Source organism: Theropithecus gelada, chromosome 10 (assembly GCF_003255815.1).
Source record: "Theropithecus gelada isolate Dixy chromosome 10, Tgel_1.0, whole genome shotgun sequence".
NCBI classification, from domain to species: Eukaryota; Metazoa; Chordata; class Mammalia; order Primates; family Cercopithecidae; genus Theropithecus; species Theropithecus gelada.
The window spans coordinates 26,855,983-26,879,122 of NC_037678.1; the positions used below are offsets into that span (position 1 = coordinate 26,855,983).

The following is a 23,140-nucleotide window of genomic DNA, read 5'->3' on the forward strand; positions in this document are numbered from 1 at the left end:
CAAAAAAAAAAAAAAAAAAAAAAAAAAAAAAAAAAAGGGGGCAAAAGACATGAAGAGAAACTTCATTAAAGAAGTTATACAGGTGGCAAATATACCTTGAAAAGCTTTTCCACATTTTTAGCCTTAGGGAAATGCCGATTAAAACTACACTATTTTTCCACATCTATAAAAAGTGGTGACAGCATCAGATGCTGGTGAGGATGTGGAGGAACTGGGTCACTCATAAGCTGCTGGTGGGAATGTCAAGTGGCTGGAAAACTGCCCTGGAAAACAGTTTGGCAGTTTCTGTTAAAAACTAAACACGCAACCAGTGTACCTGAGCATTTATCCTGGAGAAATGAAGACATGTTTACACAATAGCCTACGCATGGATGTTCATAGCAGCTTTATTTGTAATAGCCGGAAACTGGAAATGACCTAGACAGCCTTCAGTGAGTGAATAAAATGTGGCCCCTTCATACCACAGAACGTGACTTGGCAGTAAAAGGAAATGACAACCTGGATGAATCACTGGATACAGATACAGTCCTATATCTTGACTTTTTTGGAGGAAACTGGGCACAGTGTGCATGGAATTTCTCTGTGTTGTTTCTTGCATCTGCAATTACTTAAAAATAAAAAGTTTAATTTTAAAATGCCCTGGGCAGTGTATTCACTGGGTGTTTACCCGGTGCACCTGAGGTTCCTGCTGTTGCTGCCCCGCAGGCTGTTAGGATGCTAGTCCCCAGTGTGTCTTTAGGGCAGGGAGGAAATAGTGGGGTTGTGGCAGACCTGCTTCTTGATGGAATCCTGCTGTCTGCTCTGAGGGAATTTTTCCTGGCTTTTTCAGCTTATCCCTGCAAGGCGTCTTGTCAGTAAGATCTGGGCGGAGCAGGGAGAGAACGTTGACTGAGGGGACGTTGCTAAGGTCTGGCTGGCCACGGATGGTCCCTGTGAGCTCCCATCTGGTACAATTACTTTTCCACAATCCAGGATCTGTAGGGACCTCCACACTTGTGACCTTGTTGAGGCCCTGCTGCTGCTACTGCAGTCACAGGCCTGGAAATTGCTATGGCTTGGCACAGTGTGTTTTGCTCACATGAGGCCTGGTATTGGGCCAGCCTCTGTGCCATCACGTCTGCCACCAGTTCAGCACAGAGGGGAGTAGAGAGGTGGCACGCAAGCTTCGATGTGCCTTTGCTGGCCTTGCCTGGAACATCTCATTAGTTAGGATAATCTCATGCGCCCACCCAGCTATGAGCAGAATGGGGGGAGTGTTTATGGCCATGACCACCCCCAGGGTATGGAGCAGGAGGTCTGTGCAGCATGAGGGCTGGGGTCCTGCTAGTCATGTGCTTCCTCCTTCCACTCCCAGTTTCCAGGAAGGCTACCCTCAGTGCCCTGCTTTTCCTCTTCTGCATCCTGAGATGTTTAACTTCAAAGAGGAAGGGGTGAGGGAGGCCGGTCCATGCCCAAGCATGGTACAATTTGTTGGCATCCCTTCCCTCTCCTGATTTCAGAGAAGTTGATGACACCTGAGATGTTTTCAGAAATCCTCTGTGACGATCTGGATTTGAACCCGCTGACGTTTGTGCCGGCTATCGCCTCCGCCATCAGACAGCAGATCGAGTCCTACCCCACGGACAGCATCCTGGAGGACCAGTCAGACCAGCGCGTTATCATCAAGGTGGGTGACTTCTCACCCAGCACTGGAGCCTTCCTGGCCCTCAGGGTGGGTGTCATCATAGAGCACCGAGGGTACAACAAGGCCTCCCTCAGCAGAAGCCCGTTTTTGGGTTCCATGTCATCTGGAAAGTCATAGCACCTGGCTTTGCTCCCTGCAATCCCCCAGGAAGGGCATAGGCTGAGTTCTCATAGTAAAGTGTTACATTCTGGACACATTCAGCGGGTGCCTCTGAGGCACTGCCAGGCTCTGAGCAAAGCTGGGAGGTCTAAAGAAGGTGAAGGCAGCTGATTGGCTGGGCCAGGCTGAGCGCTTCAGGGTGACTTAGTAACCCAATAAGATGCTGCCTTAGTGGCCATATTACAGGTGAAGAGGTAGGTACATGGAGAGCTGAGATCACCTGTGGAAGTTTGGTCAGCTGAGAAGTGGTGGGGCTGGCAATCGGACGCAGGCCTGCACCCTGCAGAGCCTATAGCATAGTCCTTGCTGTGCTGAGGCGCCACTGCCGGACTATGCCTTGAGGGTGAGGGAAGCTTTGAAAATAGGAAGATATAAGAAGTAGGTGAAACTGGCATATGTGATGACTCTAAAAAGGTCAGTGGTTTGGTTTGGTTTGATGCTGTGCCTTTGGCTTCCATTTTAGAAAAACATGAAAGCTTTCATTTCTTTTGGGTGTATACCTAGAAATGGAATTCCTGGATCGTATGGTGTTTAGTTTTTTGAGGAACCGCTACACTGCCTTTCTCAGTGGCTGCACCCTTTTATATTCCTACCAGCAATGCACAAGGGTTCCAATTTCTCCACATCCTCACTGACACTTGTTAGTTTTTCTTTTCTTTTCTTTTTTTAAGACAGTCTCGCTCTGTTACCCAGGCTGGAGTGCAGTGGCATGATCTTGGCTCACCACAACTTCCACCTCCTGGGTTCAAGCAATTCTCCTGCTTAATTAAGCCTCTCGAGGAAGAGCTGGAACTACAGGCACATGCCACCATGCCTGGCTAAATTTTGTATTTTTAGTAGAGACAGGGTCTCACCATATTTACCAGGCTGGTCTCGAACTTCTGACCACAAGTGATCTGCCCGCCTCGGCCTCCCAAAGGATTACAGGCGTGAGCCACCGTGCCCGGCTGGTTTGCCAGTATTTTTTTGAGGATTTTTGCATCAACATTCATAAAGGGTGTTGGTCTGTAGTTTTTCTTTCTTGTAGTATTTTTTGTCTGATTTAAGTATCAGGGCAATGAGTTAAAGAATAGTTTGAGAAGGATTGGTATTAGCTCCTATTTAAATGTTTGGTAGATGACTGAGTGCGGTGGCTCTCGCCTGTAATTCCAGCACTTTGGGAGGCCGAGGTGGGTGGATCACCTCGGCCTCTTCTGGTCAGGAGTTAGAGACCAGCCTGACCAACATGGTGAAACCCTGTCTCTACTAAAAATCCAAAAATTAGCCGGGTGTGGTGGCACACGCCTGTAATCCCAGCTACTCGGGAGGCTGAGGCAAGAGAATTGCTTGAGCCCGGGAGGCAGAGGTTGCAGTGAGCTGAGATGGTGCCACTGCACTCCAGCCTGGCCGACAGAGTGAGACTCTGACTCAGTCAATCAATCAATGTTTGGTAGAATTCACCAATGAAGCCATCAGGCCTAAGGCTTTTCTTTGTCAGGAGGTTTTTGGTTATTGATTCAGTCTCTTTACTTGTTAATACCTTTTTGAGAAGAATACAAATTTGTTTCCCATAACCTGTTTCAGTTTCACATTATAGCCAGCTAGGAGGAAAAGAAGGGACAATGTTAGGAGGGAAGTGGGGTGAGGATGGGAGCGGCAGCAAGCACCTGGCCTGTGTCCTGAGTATGGTCTGCTGGCTCTGGTGGACAGCCCTGAGGGCTCCACTCTGTGCTCCTCTTTGTCTTGTAAACATGTTGAGGATGAGACCATGTGGGCTAACCCACCCAGCCGTGTGGTTCCAGATGACGGATTGGTCACACACAGGGTTCTCATGAAGCCTGACTGGCAGCTTCCCTTAGTTTTTCTCAGAATTGAGCCCATTTTCGTTGTTGTTATCCTGACGGGGCCTGAGGAGGAGCCATACAGGAAGTTGCCCAGCAGCTGTAATCCTCCTGGGACTGTCCCCTGCCCCACCAGAAGAGGCTTCCCCAGTGACCCTCTGACTTACCTGTGATTCCCACCTGGAGGATGGTGGTAGCTGGCAGGTTGAGAGACCGCCCTCAGCCAGATTTCCTGCTCTGCCCTTTGGGTCAGACCGGATATCACAGGGTGGACACAGCTGGCCCGGGGAAGCCTGGGTTATGTGGGACAGACTGTGTTTTTCAGGCCAGAGGCCTCCTGGGCACCGTGACCCTGGGAACAGTGACCTGTCTTAAGAGGAATAGAAGGTCACACCCAGGGTTTCCCATCTATAACTCAGACTCAGAAGAGCTGGGTATTTCTTTCTTTTTTCCGTCCTTTTTTTTCATGACTCACTGCAGCCTTGACCTCCTGGGCTCAAGTTATCCTCCCATCTTGGCCTCCTGAGTACTTGGAACTGTAAGCACGTATCACCATGCCTGACTAATTTTTAAATTTTCTGTAGAAAATGGAGTCTCGGCTGGGCACCGTGGCTCACACCTGTAATCCTAAGACTTTGGAGAGCCGAGGTGGGCAGATTGTCTGAGCTCAGGAGTTCAAGACCAGCCTGGCCAACATGGTGAAACCCTGTCTCTACTAAAAATACAAAAGATTAGCTGGGTGTGGTGGCACGCACCTGTAATCCCAGCTACTCTGGAGGCTGAGGCATGAGAATTGCTTGAACCCTGGAGGTGGAGGTTGCAGTGAGCCAAGATTGCACCACTGCACTCTAGCCTGGGCGACAGGCTCTTCCCATCCCACTGACTCTGTCTCAAAAAAAAAAAAGAAAATGGAGTCTCACTGGGTTGCCCAAGCTGGTCTCGAACTCCTGGGCTCAAGAAGCCCTTCCACCTTGGCCTCCCAAACTGCTGGGATTACAGACATGAACCACCGTGCCTGGCCAGAGCTGGGTGTTTCTCTAAGGACATCCTTCTTTGTCTTGATCCTGGAACATGACTGAAGGAAAACAGGAATCTTTGGAGCCATGGCATGTGAGAACCATCTGTCTCCTCAGAAAGAGTGCCTTAGGTTGGAGCGGCCTCTTAACAGATATTCTTGGCAGTGCTGGGACCAAAGCCCAGGCCTGGCTGCCCTTGTCAGGGCACCTGGCCCAGGTCAGCTTTGCCCAGTTCCAGCAGGGGTTGGCGGGTAGGGGAGGAAGCTGGGGACATGGTGCTGCTGAAATTTGAGCCATCAGACCCAGTGGCCCTGTCAGGAGAGTGCATGGGGTAAGATGTGAGTCAGGGCTGGGGGAGGTGGGCAGGGACCTGGCCCTGCTATGCACCTGCTTGGGAGTCCTTGCCCTGCCTTGGCTCTGTGAGTCCACCTGGAGTCCAGCGCTCCTCATTACCCAACCAAGGCCACTGCCAGATGGCTCCCTCCCTCCTTCCCTGTCTTCCAGTAGAGGTCTCAGCATGGCAACTCAGCCCGTATCTCTTTTCTGCCCAAAATACCGCAGAAGCTTCCCACATCCCTCTGTGGAAGCCAAACGCTTCCAAAGGCCTCAGGGCCCTAACTGCCCTCTGCTCCAGTCCCTCGCCACCCTCATCTCCTCCCTTTTCCCCTCACTGGGCCGACCCGGGTGCCAGACCTTGGCTCCCCAGGCTTTTACATCACTGTGTTCCCCACCTGGGACTGTTCTACCCCAGGGAGCCACATTCCTGCTCCTGGGGTACATTCACTTCTTCCTAAAGGCCTCTCTCCTAGAAGCTTCCTGGCCTCCTGACTTCTGAGGCCAGCCCGGACTTTCTGCCCCTCCCTCCCTTTCCTCCCTGGCACTTCCGTGCCGTCTGGCACACCACATGCTCACTTCACCTACTTAGTGTCTGTCAGTGCCCCTACCAGCATGGCTTTTTTTGTTGTTGTTGTTTGTTTGTTTGTTTTTGACACAGAGTCTCATTGTGTTGTCCAGGCTGGACTCGAACACCTGAGCTCCAGTGATCTTCCCACCTCAGCCTCCCGAGTAACTGAGACGACAGACATGCACCACCTCACCTTTCTCAGAGCAGCCTTTGGAATGTTTGTCTCTCTTGTGCCTCTCCTTGGTAGACACACAGTCTAGACTTTGGAATAAATGAAGTGACTGAATGGCAGGGGACAGGCAACTCCATCCATGAGCCCAGGGCAGGGAGGGCTTGCTGGGTGAGAGCCATGTGCCCACGGTCCTAGGGAGTCCTGTTGGGTGGTTCCCTGGGCTGTCTGCTGCTGCATGCTCTTTTCGGACCCAGCACCCACATGGTTTGCTTGGCATTAGATTCCAGTTGGGAAGGGCTAGTACCTCCTGTTCCGGTCATCATCAGGCATAGGCATATGTGGAGATAGCAAAGGACATGGGGGCCTGACTGCAGCCCCCATTGCCTGGCTGCATGCCATGTACAGGATGGTGCAGCTCTGCCCCTTGGCTTCCTCCCTCTGCGTGAGGATTCCTTGATTCCCAGAACAAATACACCCTGCCTATGCTAGGATTCCTGGAGGCAAATGATTCAGATTGTTTCAGACAGTCCTAAGTGCTGTGAAGAAAATAGGAGAGGTGCCAGCATGGTGGCCTGCATGTATAGTCCCAGCTACTCAGGAGACTGTTGGGGGAGGATCTTTTGAGGCCAGCCTGGGCCAACACAGAGAGGCAGCAGGGAAGCCTGGGGGAGCAGAGGGCTCAACCATAGGGTCTCTTCTCTGCCCAAAACACTTGATATATTGCCTGGGCCTTGTAGAGACCTTGTCTCTACAAAACAAATTAGCCAGACATGGTAGTGCCTGTCCGTAGTCCCAGCTACTCAGGAGGCTGAGGCAGGAGGGTCCCTTGAGCCCAGCAGTTCAAAGCTGTAGTGAGTCATGATCATGTCATTGTACTCCAACCTGAGTGACAGAGTGACATCCTGTCTCCAAAGGGGGAGAAAATGGAGAGACGGGTGTGGAAAGGGGCTGATGGGAAGGGGAGCTCTCAGGAGCTGGCACTTTAGCTTAGACCAGGATGCTAAGAAGAGGCTGGCCCTGCCAGGTGAGGGGAAGACCATGCTAGCAAGTGGGTGGTGGTGTGTAGGGCTCTGAGGCACAGGGCTTTATGAACATGATTGGGGATTGGGGTGCCCTCATCTCTAAAAGGGGGCAGAAGTCCCCAGAAGGGCTGGGCTCCAAGGCAGTGGTGAGTTCTTCCTGCAACTGCCTACCCTGATCCTTGACTTAAAACCTAAGGACAGGGCCGGGCGTGGTGGCTCAAGCCTGTAATCCCAGCACTTTGGGAGGCCGAGACGGGCGGATCACGAGGTCAGGAGATCGAGACCATCCTGGCTAACATGGTGAAACCCCGTCTCTACTAAAAAAATACAAAAAACTAGCCGGGCGCGGTGGCGGGCGCCTGTAGTCCCAGCTACTCGGGAGGCTGAGGCAGGAGAATGGCGTGAACCCGGGAGGCGGACCTTGCAGTGAGCAGAGATCCGGCCACTGCACTCCAGCCTGGGCGGCAGAAGCGAGACTCCGTCTCAAAAAAAAAAAAAAAAAAAAACCTAAGGACAGGCGGGGCGCGGTGGCTCACGCCTGTAATCCCAGCACTTTGGGAGGCCGAGACGGGCAGATCACGAGGTCAGAAGATCGAGACCATCCTGGCTAACACGGTGAAACCCCATCTCTACTAAAAAATACAAAAAAATTAGCTGGGCGTGTTGGCAGGCACCTGTATTCCCAGCTACTCGGGAGGCTGAGGCAGGAGAATGGCATGAACCCGGGAGGCAGAGCTTGCAGTGAGCCGAGATCGCGCCACTGCACTCCAGCCTGGGCGACGGAGCAAGACTCCACCAAAAAAAAAAAAATCTAAGGTGAATGGGCAGGTGCCCTGTGGCCTGCTTGCCCCATGGAGCACTGGACAGCAATGAGGGATGACCCCAGCCCCACACTCTAGTGGGAGGAGTCTTGCAAGCATGACACAGAGTGAATGAAACTGGACCCCGAAGGGTCCATCTTATTCAGAAGAGCCATACCTACTCAAGGAGTGAGAAGTCAAAATGGTGCTTCCCCAGGCGGGGCGGGCATAGGTGGGAGCTCCTGGGGTACAGTCTGTGTTTTCTCCGGCTGGGTGCTGGCTTCCCAGGTGTCCACTGGTTAAAACCCCCTGACAGCACACCCAGGGCCTGGGCCCTCTGGCTGTGAGTCATGCGCTGCAGGGAGTCCTCTGGGGAGTGTGGGAGGAGCTGGCCCAGCACTGTGCTCCCCACAGGCTTCCCTGTCGCCTCGCTGTGTTGGCCTAGAGTGGGGTGCATCTGTGAATGTGCTAGGCAGGGTTTTCTCAGAGGGGCAAGCTCTGTAAAGGCATAGACATTGGCTTAAGACAGGACTTAGGGATGCCTTAGCTGAGGCCTGCCTGGCCGATGTAGTCACGTAAGACCGATGGCAGCAGGAGCGAAGGGCAGAAAGGAAGGTCTCCACCAGCACAGGGCACAGCGAGGATGGGATGAAGGTAAGATGGGACTCAGGTGCCCCCGGGGTCACTTCAGGGCCTCTTGAGGGTGACTGTGCTGGGCCCTGAGCCAGAGCCCCTCATGGTAGACAGGAGGGTTGTGGGGTCAGCCTTGTTTTGGGGATGGGGAACTGAAAGGACAAGGGCCACCTGCAGTTCTCAGCCGGTGGACCCTGGTGGGCAGGGTGCGCTGCAGGCCTGGCAGGCCCCCGCTCCTTGCGGCCTCCCTGGGCTGGGGGCAGTCCCAAAGGCTCTAACTCATGTCCTTTGGTTGTCGTCACAGCTGAACATCCATGTGGGAAACATTTCCCTGGTGGACCAGTTTGAGTGGGACATGTCAGAGAAGGAGAACTCGCCAGAGAAGTTTGCCCTGAAGCTGTGCTCAGAGCTGGGGTTGGGCGGGGAGTTTGTCACCACCATCGCATACAGCATCCGGGGACAGCTGAGCTGGCATCAGAAGACCTACGCCTTCAGGTAGGATCGCGCACAAATCTCTCCCTCCCTCATCTCCCTGCAAAACTGTTTTGAGAAAAAGACTTCTCTGTGTGAGTGGTGATACCTTTGAGGCTTTCTCAAGCTTCGCAGCACCATCTGGCTGGGGTCTGTGTGTTTGCTGTGTCCCCCTCCTGCCCTGTGTGTCTCACCGGGGCTCTGCTGTACCAGGTAGGGTTAGAAGCACTTAATGCAATAGCTGGCAAAGACTTGAGTTCTGTCAGGGCGAACCTCAAGTCCTTACCTCCACGGAGCCCTGGGCCTGCCCCCCGCCATCCACCATTCAGTCATCCTGCCCCACACCTTCTCTCTCTGCTCTTGCCCAGACTGTTATTTTGGTCAGGGTGGCCCCTGCCCAGGGTTCTTCATCTGTTGAACTTGAATTCTGTCTGAAACACAGAGGCCCGCCCAGCTTTCAAGAGTCAGGGGTCCCTGGCAGTTCCTTCTTACTATAGTAACTCTGCCTTTGGTCAGTCAGAGAGCATTTGATGAGTACCATGCTGGGCTGGAACCCATCCTGGCTGCCCTGGAAGATAGAGACAGGTCACCTTGATCCCTGCCTGCAGCATTTGGGCTGGCTGAGATGGTGGTGGAGGTGTGAACAGAATATTCCAGTCCAGTGTCCTCTGTGCTAGGACCTGGGAGAGGCCCTCCTGTTCCTGGCAGGAGGTAGGACTTAGAGTTAAAAGCGAGGTCAGGGCCCAGCACAGTGGCTTACACCTGCAGTCCCAGCACTTCGGGGAGCTGAGGTGGATCGCCAGAACCCAGTAGTTCAAGACCAGCCTGGGAAAAACATGGGGAGACCCCATCTCTACAAAAAATACCAGAATGAGCCAGGCATGTTGGTGCACACCTGTAGTTTCAGCTACTCAGGAAGCTGAGGTGGGAGGATCACCTGAGCTCAGGAGGTCGAGGCTGCAGTAAGCCAAGATCATGCCACTGCACTCCAGCTTGGGTGACAGAGTGAGACCCCATCTCCAAAAAAAAAAAATAGCGAGGTCGAGCTCTCCCGGCTCAGCGGGACTCTGGGACTGGGAAGAGGCTGAGCTCTCCCGGCTCAGCGGGACTCTAGGACTGGGAAGCCCTGTGGTTTCTAACCGTGTCCTCTGTGTTGGGACGGGGTGGGGGTGCGGCAAGCATCCCTACATCAAAACAGGATGTTTGGCTTTCATCTGCTCATCAGACTATCATCTTCCACATCTACAGTCATCACTCAGGGAGGACAGCTTAAAATGCTACATGAGGAGCAAATAGGAAGGTCTGTTTTGCAAAGCCATGACAATTAATGGAGCTCGTTAGGTTTGTGTCTAACTTGTTTTCCCAGACATCCCAAGAGACAGCTTCTACGACTTCCCGTAAATCTGAGCAAGGAAGAAGGAATGAGAGCCACCCACGGGGCTCGAGGGCCCCGGGCCTGGGAAACAGCTGAGCCCCTGCCTGAGCGCAGTGGTGCTGAGATCCTGTGACCTGCCCCCCAGCAGCCCTGCCAGTCACATGGTTCTGCTTCAGACAGGGCAGCTCAGAGAGGAGGCTGGGGGTCTGGTGTCTGATGCCTCCCTGTTCCCGCAGGGTGTTGCCTGGGAGTGCAGCTGTAGTGTGCATTCACCCTGCACAGAGCCAAGCCCTATGGCCAGAGAGTCAGTCAAGGGTGGCCTCACTCCACCAGAGCTGGGTCCGAGGACCCGGGAGGCAGTGATGTTGCAAGCATCAACACTGAGCACCTCCTCCCCCAGAGGCTGATCCAGTCAAAACCCTCATTCTGGGCTCGCAGGTATGGGTGGCAGACTAGCTGCCCCCAGCATCCGGCCCCTACAGTGTTGACCTTCACCTAGCCCTGCAGCCACCGTGCCCACAGTCCGGGCTCAGGAGGTGAAGTCCCCGGGGCCTCTTGACAGGTCCTCACAGCATCCTTTCTTTCAGCCACCACAGCACCATCCCTCCTGCTCTGACCCGAAGGTGACCTGAGCCTGAATTCCTTGCCAAACTCTGGGCCCTCTGCAGTTTGCAGAGTGGCTCCAGAGCAGGCCCCCTGGGGAGTCCCTGGTGGTGGCAGGTCAGGACTTAGAGACGGATCCCCTCTTTATCTCAGTGACCACTTAATGCATTCCAGTTGTGGGGCCTGGGGGCGTCACAGACCCCCCACCCCCTGCTGTCTCTTATGCTGAGTGTGCAGGTTTCAAATCTTTAGGGTTAAAGGCAAGGCCATCCCGCAGGGGGGACCAGGGTGAGCACAGGTCCCTATCACAGCAGCCAGGCGGTAGGGGCGGCCTGCCTGGGGACCTGGGAAGTGTCCTGAGTGGCCTTTTAGCATCAGGAGGGCTGCGTGTGTCTTCCCACTTCCCATACTAGAAGACAGCCTCAATGACAGGACAGGGCCTTAGGGTTGGACTGTCATCCCTGACTCCAACCCGCGTTCCCCCCACTGCACCACCCCACCCCATGGGATCTTAGGAGGGACTTTGTTTAACTCTGTCCCCAGGGAGACCAGTGTCAGTCCTGCCTGGCCCTGCCTGGGGAAAGGAGGATGGGCTGCTGAGTCCCCAGGTCCAGGGACCACTCAGCCCACAGAGAGCTAGACCAGGAGTCCTGGCCTGGTCTTTGCCACGCAGAAAGCTTGGCAACTGCTGTGTCACATGACTTCTTAAAAAGGGTTTTCAGGCTGGGTGTGGTGGCTCACGCCTATAATCCAGCACTTTGGGAGGCCGAGGGGGGCAGATCACCTGAGGTCAGGAGTTGGAGACCAGCCTGGCCAACGTGGCAAAACCCCGTCTCTACTAGAAGTAGAAAAATTAGCCAGGTGTGGTGGTGGGCACCTGTAATCCCAGCTACTCAGGAGGCTGAGGCGGGAGAATTGCTTGAATCCGGGAGGCGGAGATTGTAGTGAGTTGAGATTGCGCCATTGTGCTCCAGCCTGGGCAACAGAGCTAGACCCCATCTCAAAAAAAAAAAAAAAGAAAAAGGGTTTTCAGCTCTGGGCCTAGGTCACCCCATAATGGAAGCACTCGCTGATTCCCCAAGAGCCAGTCCCTCCATCTTTCCCAGCCAGAGTTCAGTGCCTGGCTTCCATACCCTCCTCGGCAATGGGGACATTGGATCCACGGTACAGTGGGGCGACTGCCAGCCACAGGACGTGTGCGCAAGGCCACTATGCCCACACCTCGGGGGAACCGGGACAGAGTACAGCCTGCTCCCTTTGGCAGTGGGACAGACAGGAGACAAGCATGAAGGGGAAACGGGCATGTGACAAACTGGTCAGAAGTGCTAGGCTCCTAGAGGACAGACTGGGACCAGAGTGACACAGACGTCATAGAGCCAGTGGAGTAGGATGAAGGGCCAGTGACAGGAAGGAGACAGGGCTCAAGGGGAAGGAGGCTGGGCTAGGCAGAGCCTCTGAGGAGAGCTGATCCTGCAAAGTTACTGGCACCTCCCCTGGGCCAGCCCTGTGTTCCTGGCCAGGGACTGGAGGAGACAGTGCCTTGTCTGGCAGAGGAGACAGATTCACGTGCATGGCCATCAGTGTGCCATGGCCACTGAAAGCACTGGAGGCTGTGGGCATGAGGAAGGGCAATGGAGGGCATAGAACCTGGGGTGAGGATGGCCAGGGCAGGTGCTGACAGGGGACTGCAGCAGGAAGGATCGAGAGGAGGCCAGGGACAGGCAGGTGCTTGAGAAGGAAGGTGGGCCCTGTGGATCAGGCAGGGCGTCTGCCCCAGGGGGCTCTGCACACTAGCAGTCCTACACGTACAGGGTGGGGATGAAGAGAGACTAAGGGTCAGGGAGCTTGGTAGCTGGGCCTGCATGAGGGACAGAGAGGCAGTGTCCCTCTGATGGCACAGCATCAGGAATTAGGCTGGGGGATGTCAGGGACACGTGCTGGTTGAGTGTGAGCCTCAGAGGTTCCTCCCGAAGCTCTGCCCACCAGCCCTGGCCTGATGTCAGGTTTTATTTGTTTTTTTAATAGCTTTATTTTGATATTCATAAATCATACAATTCACAAATTTAAAGTATATGGTGCAGTGGTTTTTGATATACGCACAGAGCTGTGTAACTATCACCACCGTCAATTTTAGGACTTTTTCATCACCCCAAAAGGAAGCGCCACACCCCGCAGCAGGCAGTCCCGTTCCTCCCCACTGTCTCTCAGCCATAGGTGTCCACTCATCCACTTTCTATCTGTAGATTTGCCTATTCCGGGTACTTCATAGAAATGGAACCATCTAATAGGTGGTCTTTTATGACTGGCTTTTTAGCATAATGTTTTCAAGGATTATCCATGTTGTAGCATCTTTTATCAGGACTTCATTCTGTTTTATGATTGAATATTATCTCATTGCGTGGATAGACCGCATTTTATTCATTCATCAGCGGACTGACTTTTGGGTTGTTTCCATTTTTCGGCTATTGTGAGTATTGCTGCTGAGAACTTTGGTGTACGAGTTTTTGTGTGAACATCTGTTTTCAATTTTCTTGGCTATATACCCAGGAGTACAATTGCTGGGTCACGTGACAACTCAATGGTTAGCATTTTGAAGAATTTCTAGACTGTTTTCCAAAGTGGCTGCACCATTTTGCATTCCCACCAGAAGTGTGCGATTCCTGTTTCTCTGAATCCCGCCGACATTTGCTGTTCTCTTTTTGATCACAGCCATCTGAGTAGGTGTGAAGTAATTGTGGTTTTGATTTGCATTTTTCTTTTCTTTTTTTTTTTTTTTTTTGAGACGGAGTCTCGCTGTGTCTCCCAGGCTGGAGTGCAGTGGCGTGATCTCGGCTCACTGCAAGCTCCGCCTCCCGGGTTCACGCCATTCTCCCGCCTCAGCCTCCCAAGTAGCTGAGACTACAGGCGCCCGCCACCACGCCCGGCTAGTTTTTTGTATTTTTAGTAGAGACGGGGTTTCACCATGTTAGCCAGGATAGTCTCGATCTCCTGACCTCGTGATCCACCCGCCTCGGCCTCCCAAAGTGCTGGGATTACAGGCTTGAGCCACCGCGCCCGGCCTTGATTTGCATTTTTCTAATGACTGATGATATTGAGCATCTTTGCCTGTATTTCTGGCCATTTGTGTATCTTCTTTGGAGAAAGTGATTTGCTAGTTTCTTAATTGGGTTGTCTTTTTATTGTTGAGTTATAATTGTTCTTTATATGTTCTAGATACAAGTCCCTCATCAGATGCATGATTTGCAGATATTTTCTCTCATTTGGGGGATTGCCTTTTCACTTTCTTGATAGTGTTCTTTGAAGCACAAAAGTTTTCATTTTGATGTAGTCCAATTTATCTTTTTTTTTTTGAGATGGAGTCTCGCTCTGTCACCAGGCTGGAGGGTAGTGCTATGATCTCGGCTCACTGCATCCTCCGCCTTCTGGGTTCAAGCAGTTCTCCTGCCTCAGCCTCCCAAGTAGCTGGGATTACCAGCGTATGCCACCATACCTAGCTAATTTTTTATTTTTAGTAGAGACGGGGTTTCACCATGTTGGCCAGGATGGTCTCCATCCCTTGACCTCATAATCCACTTGCCTCAGCCTCCCAAAGTGCTAGGATTACAGGTGTGAGCCGCTGCACCCGGCCGGTAATTTATCTATTTTTGTAGTTTGTTGCTAGTGCTTTTGGTTTCATATCTGAGAATCCATTGTCAATGCAGAGTCATGTTGCCCCAGCACCATGTTGAAAACTACTCTTCCACCATTGCGTGGACTTGACACCCTTGGAAAAATCAACTGAGGCTCCTGGCGGCCTCGGAGGTGTTGATTGCAAACATAAGGGCGACACCAAGTTTTGGCATCTCCCCTTCCTGGTCGAGTGGCTGTGGGCAGGTCGTTTTCCTTGAAGTCTATCTATATTTTGTAATTTGTAATGTGGGGATAATACTTGTCTGTTGCATCACGTGAGGTCATGAAAGTGAGATCACATTGAAAGTAAACCTCAAGATACTTGACCGGCATCAGTCCTGCCTCTCTCTGTCAACTCAGACATGACCATCCCTGCCTGGGTCTCTTTGTCCCCACCTGGACACTTTGGGTGGTAGGAAGGTCTAGGGTCCCTGGTGGCTTCGAAGCCCATGAACCAGAATTCCCTGGAAGGAGTGGGGAGCAGGGTGGCTTCCAGGGTCCCCAGCACCGTTTGGAACTCAGGACAGCATCTCCCTGCCCATATGCCCCCCAAAACCCAAGGCAGGCTAGTGCTGGCTCTAGGCCCATTCTTACGTGGTTGGTGCGAGCATTTATTTTAGAACAAACCCACTGGAGTGGAATCTTCCCAGTGTCAAGGGGAGGTAAACAAAGGAGTCTCTGGGACCCACTCATCAGCTCTTATTTAAGAGAAAAACATGTTTTGCTCCCCTCGGTGTGGGCTCGGTGCCTTTCATGTCTGCCCTCCAAGGAAGGCTGCTGGGAGCCCTCACGGTGAGGAATGCTGTTTGGGGTCTGGGGCTGGGGCGGTCCCTAGACTGCTAACGCCCCCCTCCCCCGTGCTGGCCGGGGACCAGCTGTCAGGAGCTGCTGAGGATGGGTTAGCCCCAGAGGCCCACACAGGTGGGGGTGCCGGCACTGCCTCTGGCCCTGCCTCTGCGTCACCAGCATGAGCTCGAGCTTCTGGGACTCATGGGCATGGACCTGGTGGGCTGAGCGTCAGCTGTGAGGGGTCAGGCCTGCTGCAGGGAGAGCCAGCCGCAGCCAGTGCCCTGTGCTGTGCCTTGTGTGCTCACAGTCCCTGAGACCCCAGGCTGAGGAGAGCAGCACCGAGCCCAACCTGGAACGGGCTCGTGGCTCCCGGTGCTGGGTGTGCGCTCACTGGTGTGGATATAGGGAGCCGGGGCTCGCTCTGCAGGTGGACCGGTCCCACAACCTTGAGCGCCGGCTACAGGGAGGCCGTGATAAGGTCCCTGGCCCCTAGGAAGCTCCCTCAATGGATGTGTGTTAGCTGCTTTAATAACAGTCATCTTTCAAAAGCCCTTCACAGCAATAAATGTTTCCATATTCCAGAGGAGGTTTGCAGGGACCTGTCCTCTCTTACTCTATCAGTGTCCGCCTGGCGCTTCCCCTGAGCCCGGCCTGTCCTTGCTCCTCCCAGAACTCACTGTGTTTTGCAGAGCTGCAGGCTGGCAGGGTGTCCTTCTCCCAGGGCTGAGTCTAGGGAGAGCCAAGTGGAGGTGCCCAAGTGGAGGAGAAAGGAAAGGACCGTGGAGAGGGGAGGGGAAGTGGGAGAGTCATGGTTAGGACCACAGTCTGAGGCCTTCTGCCAAGCCAGGGGTCTGGTGTCACTCAACCGGGAAACATTGTCAGCACCCAAAGCTGCTGTCTCAGAGATGGGGGTGACAGGGGCCACTGCATGTGGGAGGCACACGGGCCCTGTGGCATCCACAGCTATGGTCTCCTTAGCGTCCTATCACAGACTTGCAAATCAAGGCCCAGAAAGGGGGCAGCCAGCCACCCTCCCACCTCCCCCAGCACTCCTGTGTCCACCCCATGCCTGTGTAGCCTCTGCCCTTGCTGCCCCCTCCTCTGCTGTATCCCCTTGGCAAGAGGAGGGTACCTTGGGGCAGAGTCGGGTGGTCCTTACGAGACCCAGGGCAAAGTGTGGTCCAGGGATATGGCTTCAGTCCAGCTCCCTGCCAGCCAGCTGTCTGATCCTAAGCACAGACCAGCCTCTCGGGGGGTTTTGTTTGGCCAGGAGGTGGGCTGAGGGGCAAGTGTGTAGAACATGCAGGGAACAGGCTGTGCAGTGGCCCTCAGTAGTGGGGCGCTGGGGACTTCTGGGAGACTCCTTTGCTCCCATTCACCATCCATCCCTTTTCCCTGATCAGTGGGCCCTGGCTGTGGACACTGGGTGGAGCATAGAGTCCTCCTGCTCCTATGGGTTCCACCTCCTGACTGTGGCACTGTGGCATCAGCGTGGCCCAGCCCGTGCTGTCCTGTCAAGGACGACCACCTCCACAGCCAATGGCCCCTTCTCCATCTCAGAGACAGAGATGCTGGGCGCAAAGGGCCTGTTGAAAGTTCACTTTGAAGGGAAGCCCATGGGGTCATGGTGACAACACTGTTGTTCTGGAGAGGCGCTGGCGCCTCCAGCAGCTCCCTTGGGGTTCAGGTGACTGGAGCATCCCCTGGGTGCCAACAGTGCTGCTGGGAGGAGCAGGGCACAGACAGGGGCCAGAGCTTTCTGAGGACTCTCCATCTGTAGCTGGAAAAGTCATTCCTTTCACTGCCTCCCCTCCTCGTAGTGAGAACCCTCTGCCCACAGTGGAGATTGCCATCCGGAACACGGGCGATGCGGACCAGTGGTGCCCACTGCTGGAGACGCTGACAGACGCCGAGATGGAGAAGAAGATCCGCGACCAGGACAGGAACACGAGGTACCCCTGGCCCTGTGGTCCTGGGCTCTGCCTACAGGCACCTGGCTTTCCAGGCAGGGGCAGGGCCATTGCCTTTCCCAGTCTCCCATGGTCTTTGGGAACCTCTAGTGTTGCTAGAGGCAGGCAGGCTTCTGGGTGATGAGGCCCCATCCAAGCCCCAGAGTATGTTTCCCTGCAGGGAACAAACACAATTCCTCAGGCTGAGGGTCTGACCACAGCCCAGATCCAGGTTTTGGGGTCCCTGGAGTGATGAGCAGGGCTTGAGTGGCAGACAGGTGAGGCTGAGAGAAGGCTGGGTCCAGACCTGCTGGGGGCCATATCCTGCCTCTGTTCCCACCCCCACACCTGGCTGCCCTGTAGAGCCTTGGGAAGGGCAGCACCCAGGCTGGGAACTGGCCCCGACTCATTGCCCTCCCCACTCCTCTTCCAGGCGGATGAGGCGTCTCGCCAACACAGCCCCGGCCTGGTAACCAGCCCATCAGCACGCGGCTCCCACGGAGCATCTCAGAAGATTGGGCCGCCTCTCCTCCATCTTCTGGCAAGGACAGAGGCGAGGGGACAGCCCAGCGCCATCCTGAGGATCGGGGTAGGGGTGGAGTGGGGGCTTCCGGGTGGCCCTTCCCGGCACACATTCCATTTGCTGAGCCCCAGTCCTGCCCCCCACCCTCCCCGCCCCTCCCCAGTCTCTAGGGTCAGGAAGAAACCTTATTTTAGGTTGTGTTTTGTTTTTGTATAGGAGCCCCAGGCAGGGCTAGTAACAGTTTTTAAATAAAAGGCAACAGGTCATGTTCAATTTCTTCAAAGTTTTAGCATAAAAATAATGAGAGCCAGAAGTGGGGCTGGGGCTTGGGGGGACAAAGGTGGCATGTGAACAAGGCTGGCACACAGGCCTCGCCCTCCTCTGCCTCAGATTCCCAGGTGGGCGAGTGAGGGTGAATGCGGCTTCTGGTAGCACCTCAGCTCCCCTCAGCCTGTTCTCCTTCCAGACCCAGAGAGCTGAGAAGAGTGGCTGCGAGGCTCAGGGCAGAGTTCTCTGCCTTTCAGCAACAGCCCTAACTCTGCTCCGCTTGCTTGGCCTCAGAAAGGTGCCGTGAGCTCTCCTGCTGTCCCTGGGCCGCCCTGGCTCTGCTGTGTTCAGATGGTCAGGCTACTGCCAGCTGGGGCCTTGCTGCTCTGAAGTCCCCTGCGGAGGGCCCAGTCCTGTGTGGGCACTGCTGGGCTGTTGCCAGCCTGGGTGCAGGAGGGCTGTTCTAGCTCCAGTGGCACCCATAGCCAGGTCAACTGGGGCCCTTTCCCACCCCAGCAGGCGCTGTGGCCTGGGCCAGTTCCTGCCTCACAGGCCAGCTGTGAGGATTATGGGAATAGCCCTCCCGGCCTGGTGCCAGCTCTTGGGGTTGACACGGTGCAGGGAGGACACATAGCCCGAGGTCCCTTCCCAGCCCTGCCTCCAAGGAGTTCGTGTCCCCTCTGTATTCTCATCTGTAATAGGGAGGGGTCCCCACTCTTTAGAATGGACATAGGATCTGGGAGGGCAGCAAACTGGCTCGCAGCTCCAGCCTCACTGAAGGGAGTGGGCACAGATCCCAGCACAGACTGCTGCCACCCTCAGCTGTTGGCAAGTCCCTTGCTGCCAGGGCAGGGCTAGGGTCAGAGATTGCTGTGCTCCCTGGAAGTGGGGTAGGGCTCCATGTGGGCAGAGGCAGAGCTCCGATTAGGGATTGAGGTTCTTGGTCGCTGGGATGTGAGATGGGGGCTCCTTTGAGCACATGTTAGCATGAGACTCTACCGAGGGAGTTTGCACTCAGGGCCTCTGCCCTGCATCAAAGAGTGGAACTCCCCAGAGCCCCACGCACAGCAAGGGGACAGCTGGGCCCTACTGGAAGGCCTTGAACAAAAGGGAAGATTCCCAGCCCAGCTGCTCTTGGACATGAACAGGTTTCATTGCTGAGGTGCTTGTTCCATCCATGAGGCAGGAACCTTGGCAATGAAAGGGTGAGGCAGCCCTGTGTCTCCACAACTGGTGGGATGGAAGGAACCTTGGCTGCCTCACCCCACAGGTCGGGCAGGGCCACCTGGCTGGGAGGTGCCGGGGGAGGCCGGGCCCTCCCTCCTGACTGCCAGTTCACACCGCCGCAGAGCCAGCTCCACAAGGTCTGGCTACAACATGGAGGGCAGATTCAACAGAGAACAGTGTTGTTACCATGAAAATGACAACCTGTAGCTGGAGGAGGCCCCGTGCCACTGAGCATCCAGAAATAAACCACAACATGGACAGGCCTAGAGCAACAAGGAAAGCTGCCAGGTCAGAAGAGAAAAGTGAGCCGTAGGGGTCAGATAAGGCTCACACAGGTCCTCAGCTAAAAAGAGCAGGAACAGAACCTTCCAGAAGTCCCTCCCTCACCTAGTCTCAGGACTCTGCTAAGGTGAAAACTAAGGCTCTGGGGTCATAGAAAGGGCAGAAGAAAGACCCAGTCCTGGCCCTCTTTTGCACCTGACTCCATGGGGCTTTGGTGTCACCAGATGATAAATGAGTTATAGGCCCACCTGTCAGGGTGGCTGATGAGGAACAGGAGAGGCTAGATCGGCATCAGCCTGAAGGCACCACTGGCCAGAACATCTATCTGTAGGCTGGCTCGGCACAGTCTAGGAGAGGCCTGTCCTGGCCCCAGCAGCCGAAATCTGGTGAAATTCCCCACTGACTGGCATGGAGCGGAGGCCTATGGTGGGCAGGACTTGCCCAAAAGCCCTGGTAGGGCCAGGATGAAAACCCTGAGCCTGTCACCTGTGAGCTCAAAGCTCTGCCGGGCAGCCATGGGCAGTTTCTTTGCCCTCTATGGGCACCCCTATCCTACCACCTACAGTTGGGCTGAGAGGCCACACTGAGTGAGGACGGGGCAGGCAGAGAAGGATGTGGCTGGGTGAGGTGGGGAAGCCAGTGCTGTGGGCCGAGAGACTGCAGGTCATTCTGTTTATTCGGGTGGGCCCTTGCATGGACCCAGCCTTTAGGATGGGTTTTTTCTGCCCCAAGTAGGGATCACAGGTAGGATGGAAGCTGCCAGAAGCCTCTTAGGCCTGGCCCTCGGTGGGGGTCACTGCTGCGGGGGTGGCAGATGGGGTCCTGGCTGTTCCTCAGGAAGGGGCAGGTAATTGGGGTCTTCTGCAGGGGCATCCAGGAGCAGCTTTCTGTGGGGAGGGGCCCGTGTTGAGCAGAGGCCAGCACAGGTCCCCATTGGTGGGGATCCATCTGAGGGCGGGGAGAGGGAGGGAGGACTCTCAACACTCACAGGAAGCCAGGGGTCAGCAGGAGCCTCTTGCCTCCAGGCTGGTTGGGGAAGACATCCTCCAGGAAGTAGTAGATGTGGCCCACGGCAATCCCTGTGAGACAGCCACGGACTGCAGGGTCACCCTCCACAGCCCAGAGTCCTAGACCAGCAGAACCTGCCCCAGGCCCCCATCCACAGCCTGGTGGCCCTGCAGGCCCCAGAGCATGAGTTCCCCAAAATCTTGCAGAGTGTCAGCCCAGGGTGGGCCCTGAAGGACAAGCTTAAAGGGCCCAGAAGCAGACAGGACACAGGGAGGGGAGGGCCTGAGAATGGTGGAGGAGTGGGAGCCATGGGGCAGGAACCCTGACCCGCCCATCCCCACCCCCATCAGGACCACGGAGGCATCAGCAGATCAGCCCTGAAGATGCAAATTATGTGGGCCGGGTGGCTTGAGGGGCTGTAAGAGCACAGCAGCGGGGAGGGCAGGAAGATGGGGATGGAGCCAGATGAGAGGTCCAGATGTGAGCAGAGCTCCAGCACGGATGGGAGAGGGGCCCCAGGGCATAAGCAGCGTGTCCTGAGGGGAGTGGCCAGCCTGGGGTGGACTGGATGTACCAGGAGGCTCACCCAGCAGGTCCACGAGGATGGAGTTGCCCAGCAGCAGCGAGAAGCCCATGAGTGCCCAAGGCAGGAACGGTGCCTGGAAAGTGAACAGGCCGAAGAAGTTGACCCTCACCCGAGGGCTGCGGCGGCTCCACACGTACACCAACATGGCCATGAGGGCCTGGCCCAGGAAGAACAGGCTGCCCAGGAATCCCAGCAGCTGGGCCAGAGTCAAGGTGCTCCGGTGGCAGGCCTTAGCCCAAGCTCAGGGCCCCTCTGACTTCTCAAGCCCCCGGAATTCTTCCCCTCATCTCCCCTCTGTGCTATTCCCTCATCAAGATGAGCCCGTCCAATAAAGGCGACAGACAGTCCGCTTCAGGTCCCATGAGATCCGCCCTGCACACCTACAGCCTCATCCCAGGGTCCAACCACTGCCTGTCCCTGCCCCAGTTTCTCCCGGCTACTCGCATTCAGGGCTCAGCTAGTGGCCCTGACACCCCACCGGGCTCTTTTGTGCATCGCCTTGTATTTTGCATAGAGCACTGAAGATCTAGCCCTGGCCCCTGCAGCTGAGCACAAAGTCGACCCTCAACACAGACTAAGCTGGAGAGCGCGACTGTGTCCCTTTCTGGTACGGCTGTTCACGTCAAGCCCCAGGACCAACACAGGCCGGACCCCGAGGCGCCCTAGCCCGAGATTCCAGAGCCTGCGGGAAGGATACGGTCATAAGGACGCCCCCGAAGAGAAACATGAAGACGAAGTCGGCCGTGCGGCCGCGGAAGGAGCCCTCTTCCAGCATGCGGCAATAGCGGAACCTACGGCGTCGGTATAGGAAGTGCCACCAGGTGGGGCCTCAGTTTCCCCGTCCCGGGCTCTCCCAGCCCGGCGGGCCTGCCCTCCACCCAGCCTATGTCTGCAGGGCGCAGGATACACGAAGAGTATGTTGAAGAAGAAGCTGAATCCCAGGGGCCCGAAAAAGAGGAAGTTGGTGACGAGTCTCCAGACCTGCGGAGTACGGGTGGTCAGGTGCGGGGTGGGCGGGCCGGGCCCACAGGTGCGCGGGGCGGGGCGGCCTCACCTGGAACTTCCGGAACACAAGGTGCGGGTTGAAGTAGAGTTGAAACGGGCTGAGGAGCTCCAGCTGCTGTAGAACCAGGGGCCAGTCAAGAGCTGCCAGGGAGCCACGCCGTAACCATGGCGACCCTCACCCTCCCGCCAGAGGCTGTAACCAAGGCGACGTCCGGTCCGCCCGGCCGCTTACCACCGCCGCAGTGGTGAGGACACAGGCTGCGGTGTAAGCCCGCGTCACCGCCGGCACCTGCAGGAACTCGGCCGCTAGTCCCTGCCACGCCATTGAACCTTCTCAAGCACGCGTGGCCCAGCCAGCAACGCGCTCTTTAACCCGCCTCCCAGCCCCGCCTTCTACCAATCCGCATCCGAGGCGCTGCGCGCCCCGGCTGAAAAGAGAGCCCCTGAGCCCGGCAGCCAATGGGAGGAGGAAGAGGGCAATTAGGGGCGGAAAGGGAGAGTGGGCGGGTAGAGGCTGGTGGCCAATGGGCAGACGCCAAGGTTGAGCACGTGGCGGTTGTTGTGGCTGCGGTGGTGGCGCGGGAGAACGTGTGGCCAATGAAGAACTGGTCACTTCGCGGCTTTCTAGGAGAGGACCAGTAGCGAGGACCCACGACACCACGGGGGCGGGGCTAAGATCGTAGGATTAGAGGAGCGCAGACCCGAGCAGGCGAGGCAAAACAGGAAGGGGCGGGGCGCGTGGGGGCGGGCGCGTAGCGGGGCGCGTGGGGGGCGCAGGGAGTGTGGCGGCTCAGACAGTGCTGGCTCACTTCCAGCTCACTGACAACCTAGCCACAGCGTTCTCCTCGCTGCGAACCCGAGACAGGCCCACCGGATCCACAGCAGGGAGGCATTCGGGAATGTGTCCAAACCTCCAGGGCCCCACTCAAATGTGCTGGCCCCTGTCGGGGTTCTTCCCGGGGGCCACGGAAGGAGAGGCCGGACTGGGGGATTGAGTCCAGGTGGGGCCCGAGGGTTGAGAGGCGCACCAGAGCAAATGGACAGGCAGGAGAGAGCCTCAATATTTTGGTGGAAAATAGAAATTTCCTCCCTCCTTCCCTCCTTCCCTCCTTCCCTCCTTCCCTTCTTCCCTTCCCCTCCCTCCCTCCCTTCCTCCCTTCCTTCCCCCCTTCCTTC

At 55.8% G+C, this 23,140-nt stretch overlaps 2 protein-coding genes across 10 annotated transcripts in view; one reads left to right on the forward strand and one right to left on the reverse strand.

The window, feature by feature from the left end:
- The window catches only part of SMARCB1 (SWI/SNF related, matrix associated, actin dependent regulator of chromatin, subfamily b, member 1), a 43,614-nt gene extending 25,742 nt beyond the window's left edge, over positions 1-17,872 (forward strand). For 4 of the 6 annotated variants that reach the window (XM_025400689.1, XM_025400692.1, XM_025400690.1 and 1 more), the window contains exons 6-9: positions 1,500-1,666; positions 8,515-8,705; positions 16,938-17,069; positions 17,500-17,867. In XM_025400689.1, coding sequence (XP_025256474.1) covers positions 1,500-1,666; positions 8,515-8,705; positions 16,938-17,069; positions 17,500-17,539 — 530 coding nt within the window. In that variant the 3' untranslated portion in view covers positions 17,540-17,867. Of the gene's footprint in view, positions 1-1,499; positions 1,667-8,514; positions 8,706-16,937; positions 17,070-17,499 lie in introns of all 6 variants that reach the window. The other 2 variants (XM_025400691.1, XM_025400693.1) reach the window with 1 other exon arrangement.
- On the reverse strand, positions 17,846-22,314 carry DERL3 (derlin 3). 4 transcript variants are annotated; one of them, XM_025400696.1, is made up of 7 exons: positions 22,197-22,314; positions 22,014-22,079; positions 21,867-21,940; positions 21,657-21,750; positions 20,960-21,155; positions 20,354-20,444; positions 17,846-18,299 (listed from the first exon to the last, which is right to left on the reverse strand). In XM_025400696.1, exons 1-7 carry the CDS (start codon positions 22,287-22,289, stop codon positions 18,212-18,214), a joined length of 702 nt encoding a protein of 233 aa, XP_025256481.1. In that variant the 5' UTR covers positions 22,290-22,314; the 3' UTR covers positions 17,846-18,211. The 4 variants fall into 4 exon arrangements, with proteins under 4 accessions (XP_025256481.1, XP_025256483.1, XP_025256480.1 ...); XM_025400698.1 differs by having other exon boundaries at positions 17,858-18,252; positions 22,197-22,289; XM_025400695.1 differs by lacking the exon at positions 17,846-18,299 and adding an exon at positions 20,024-20,252 and having other exon boundaries at positions 22,197-22,306.
- Positions 22,315-23,140: the final 826 nt, after the last annotated feature.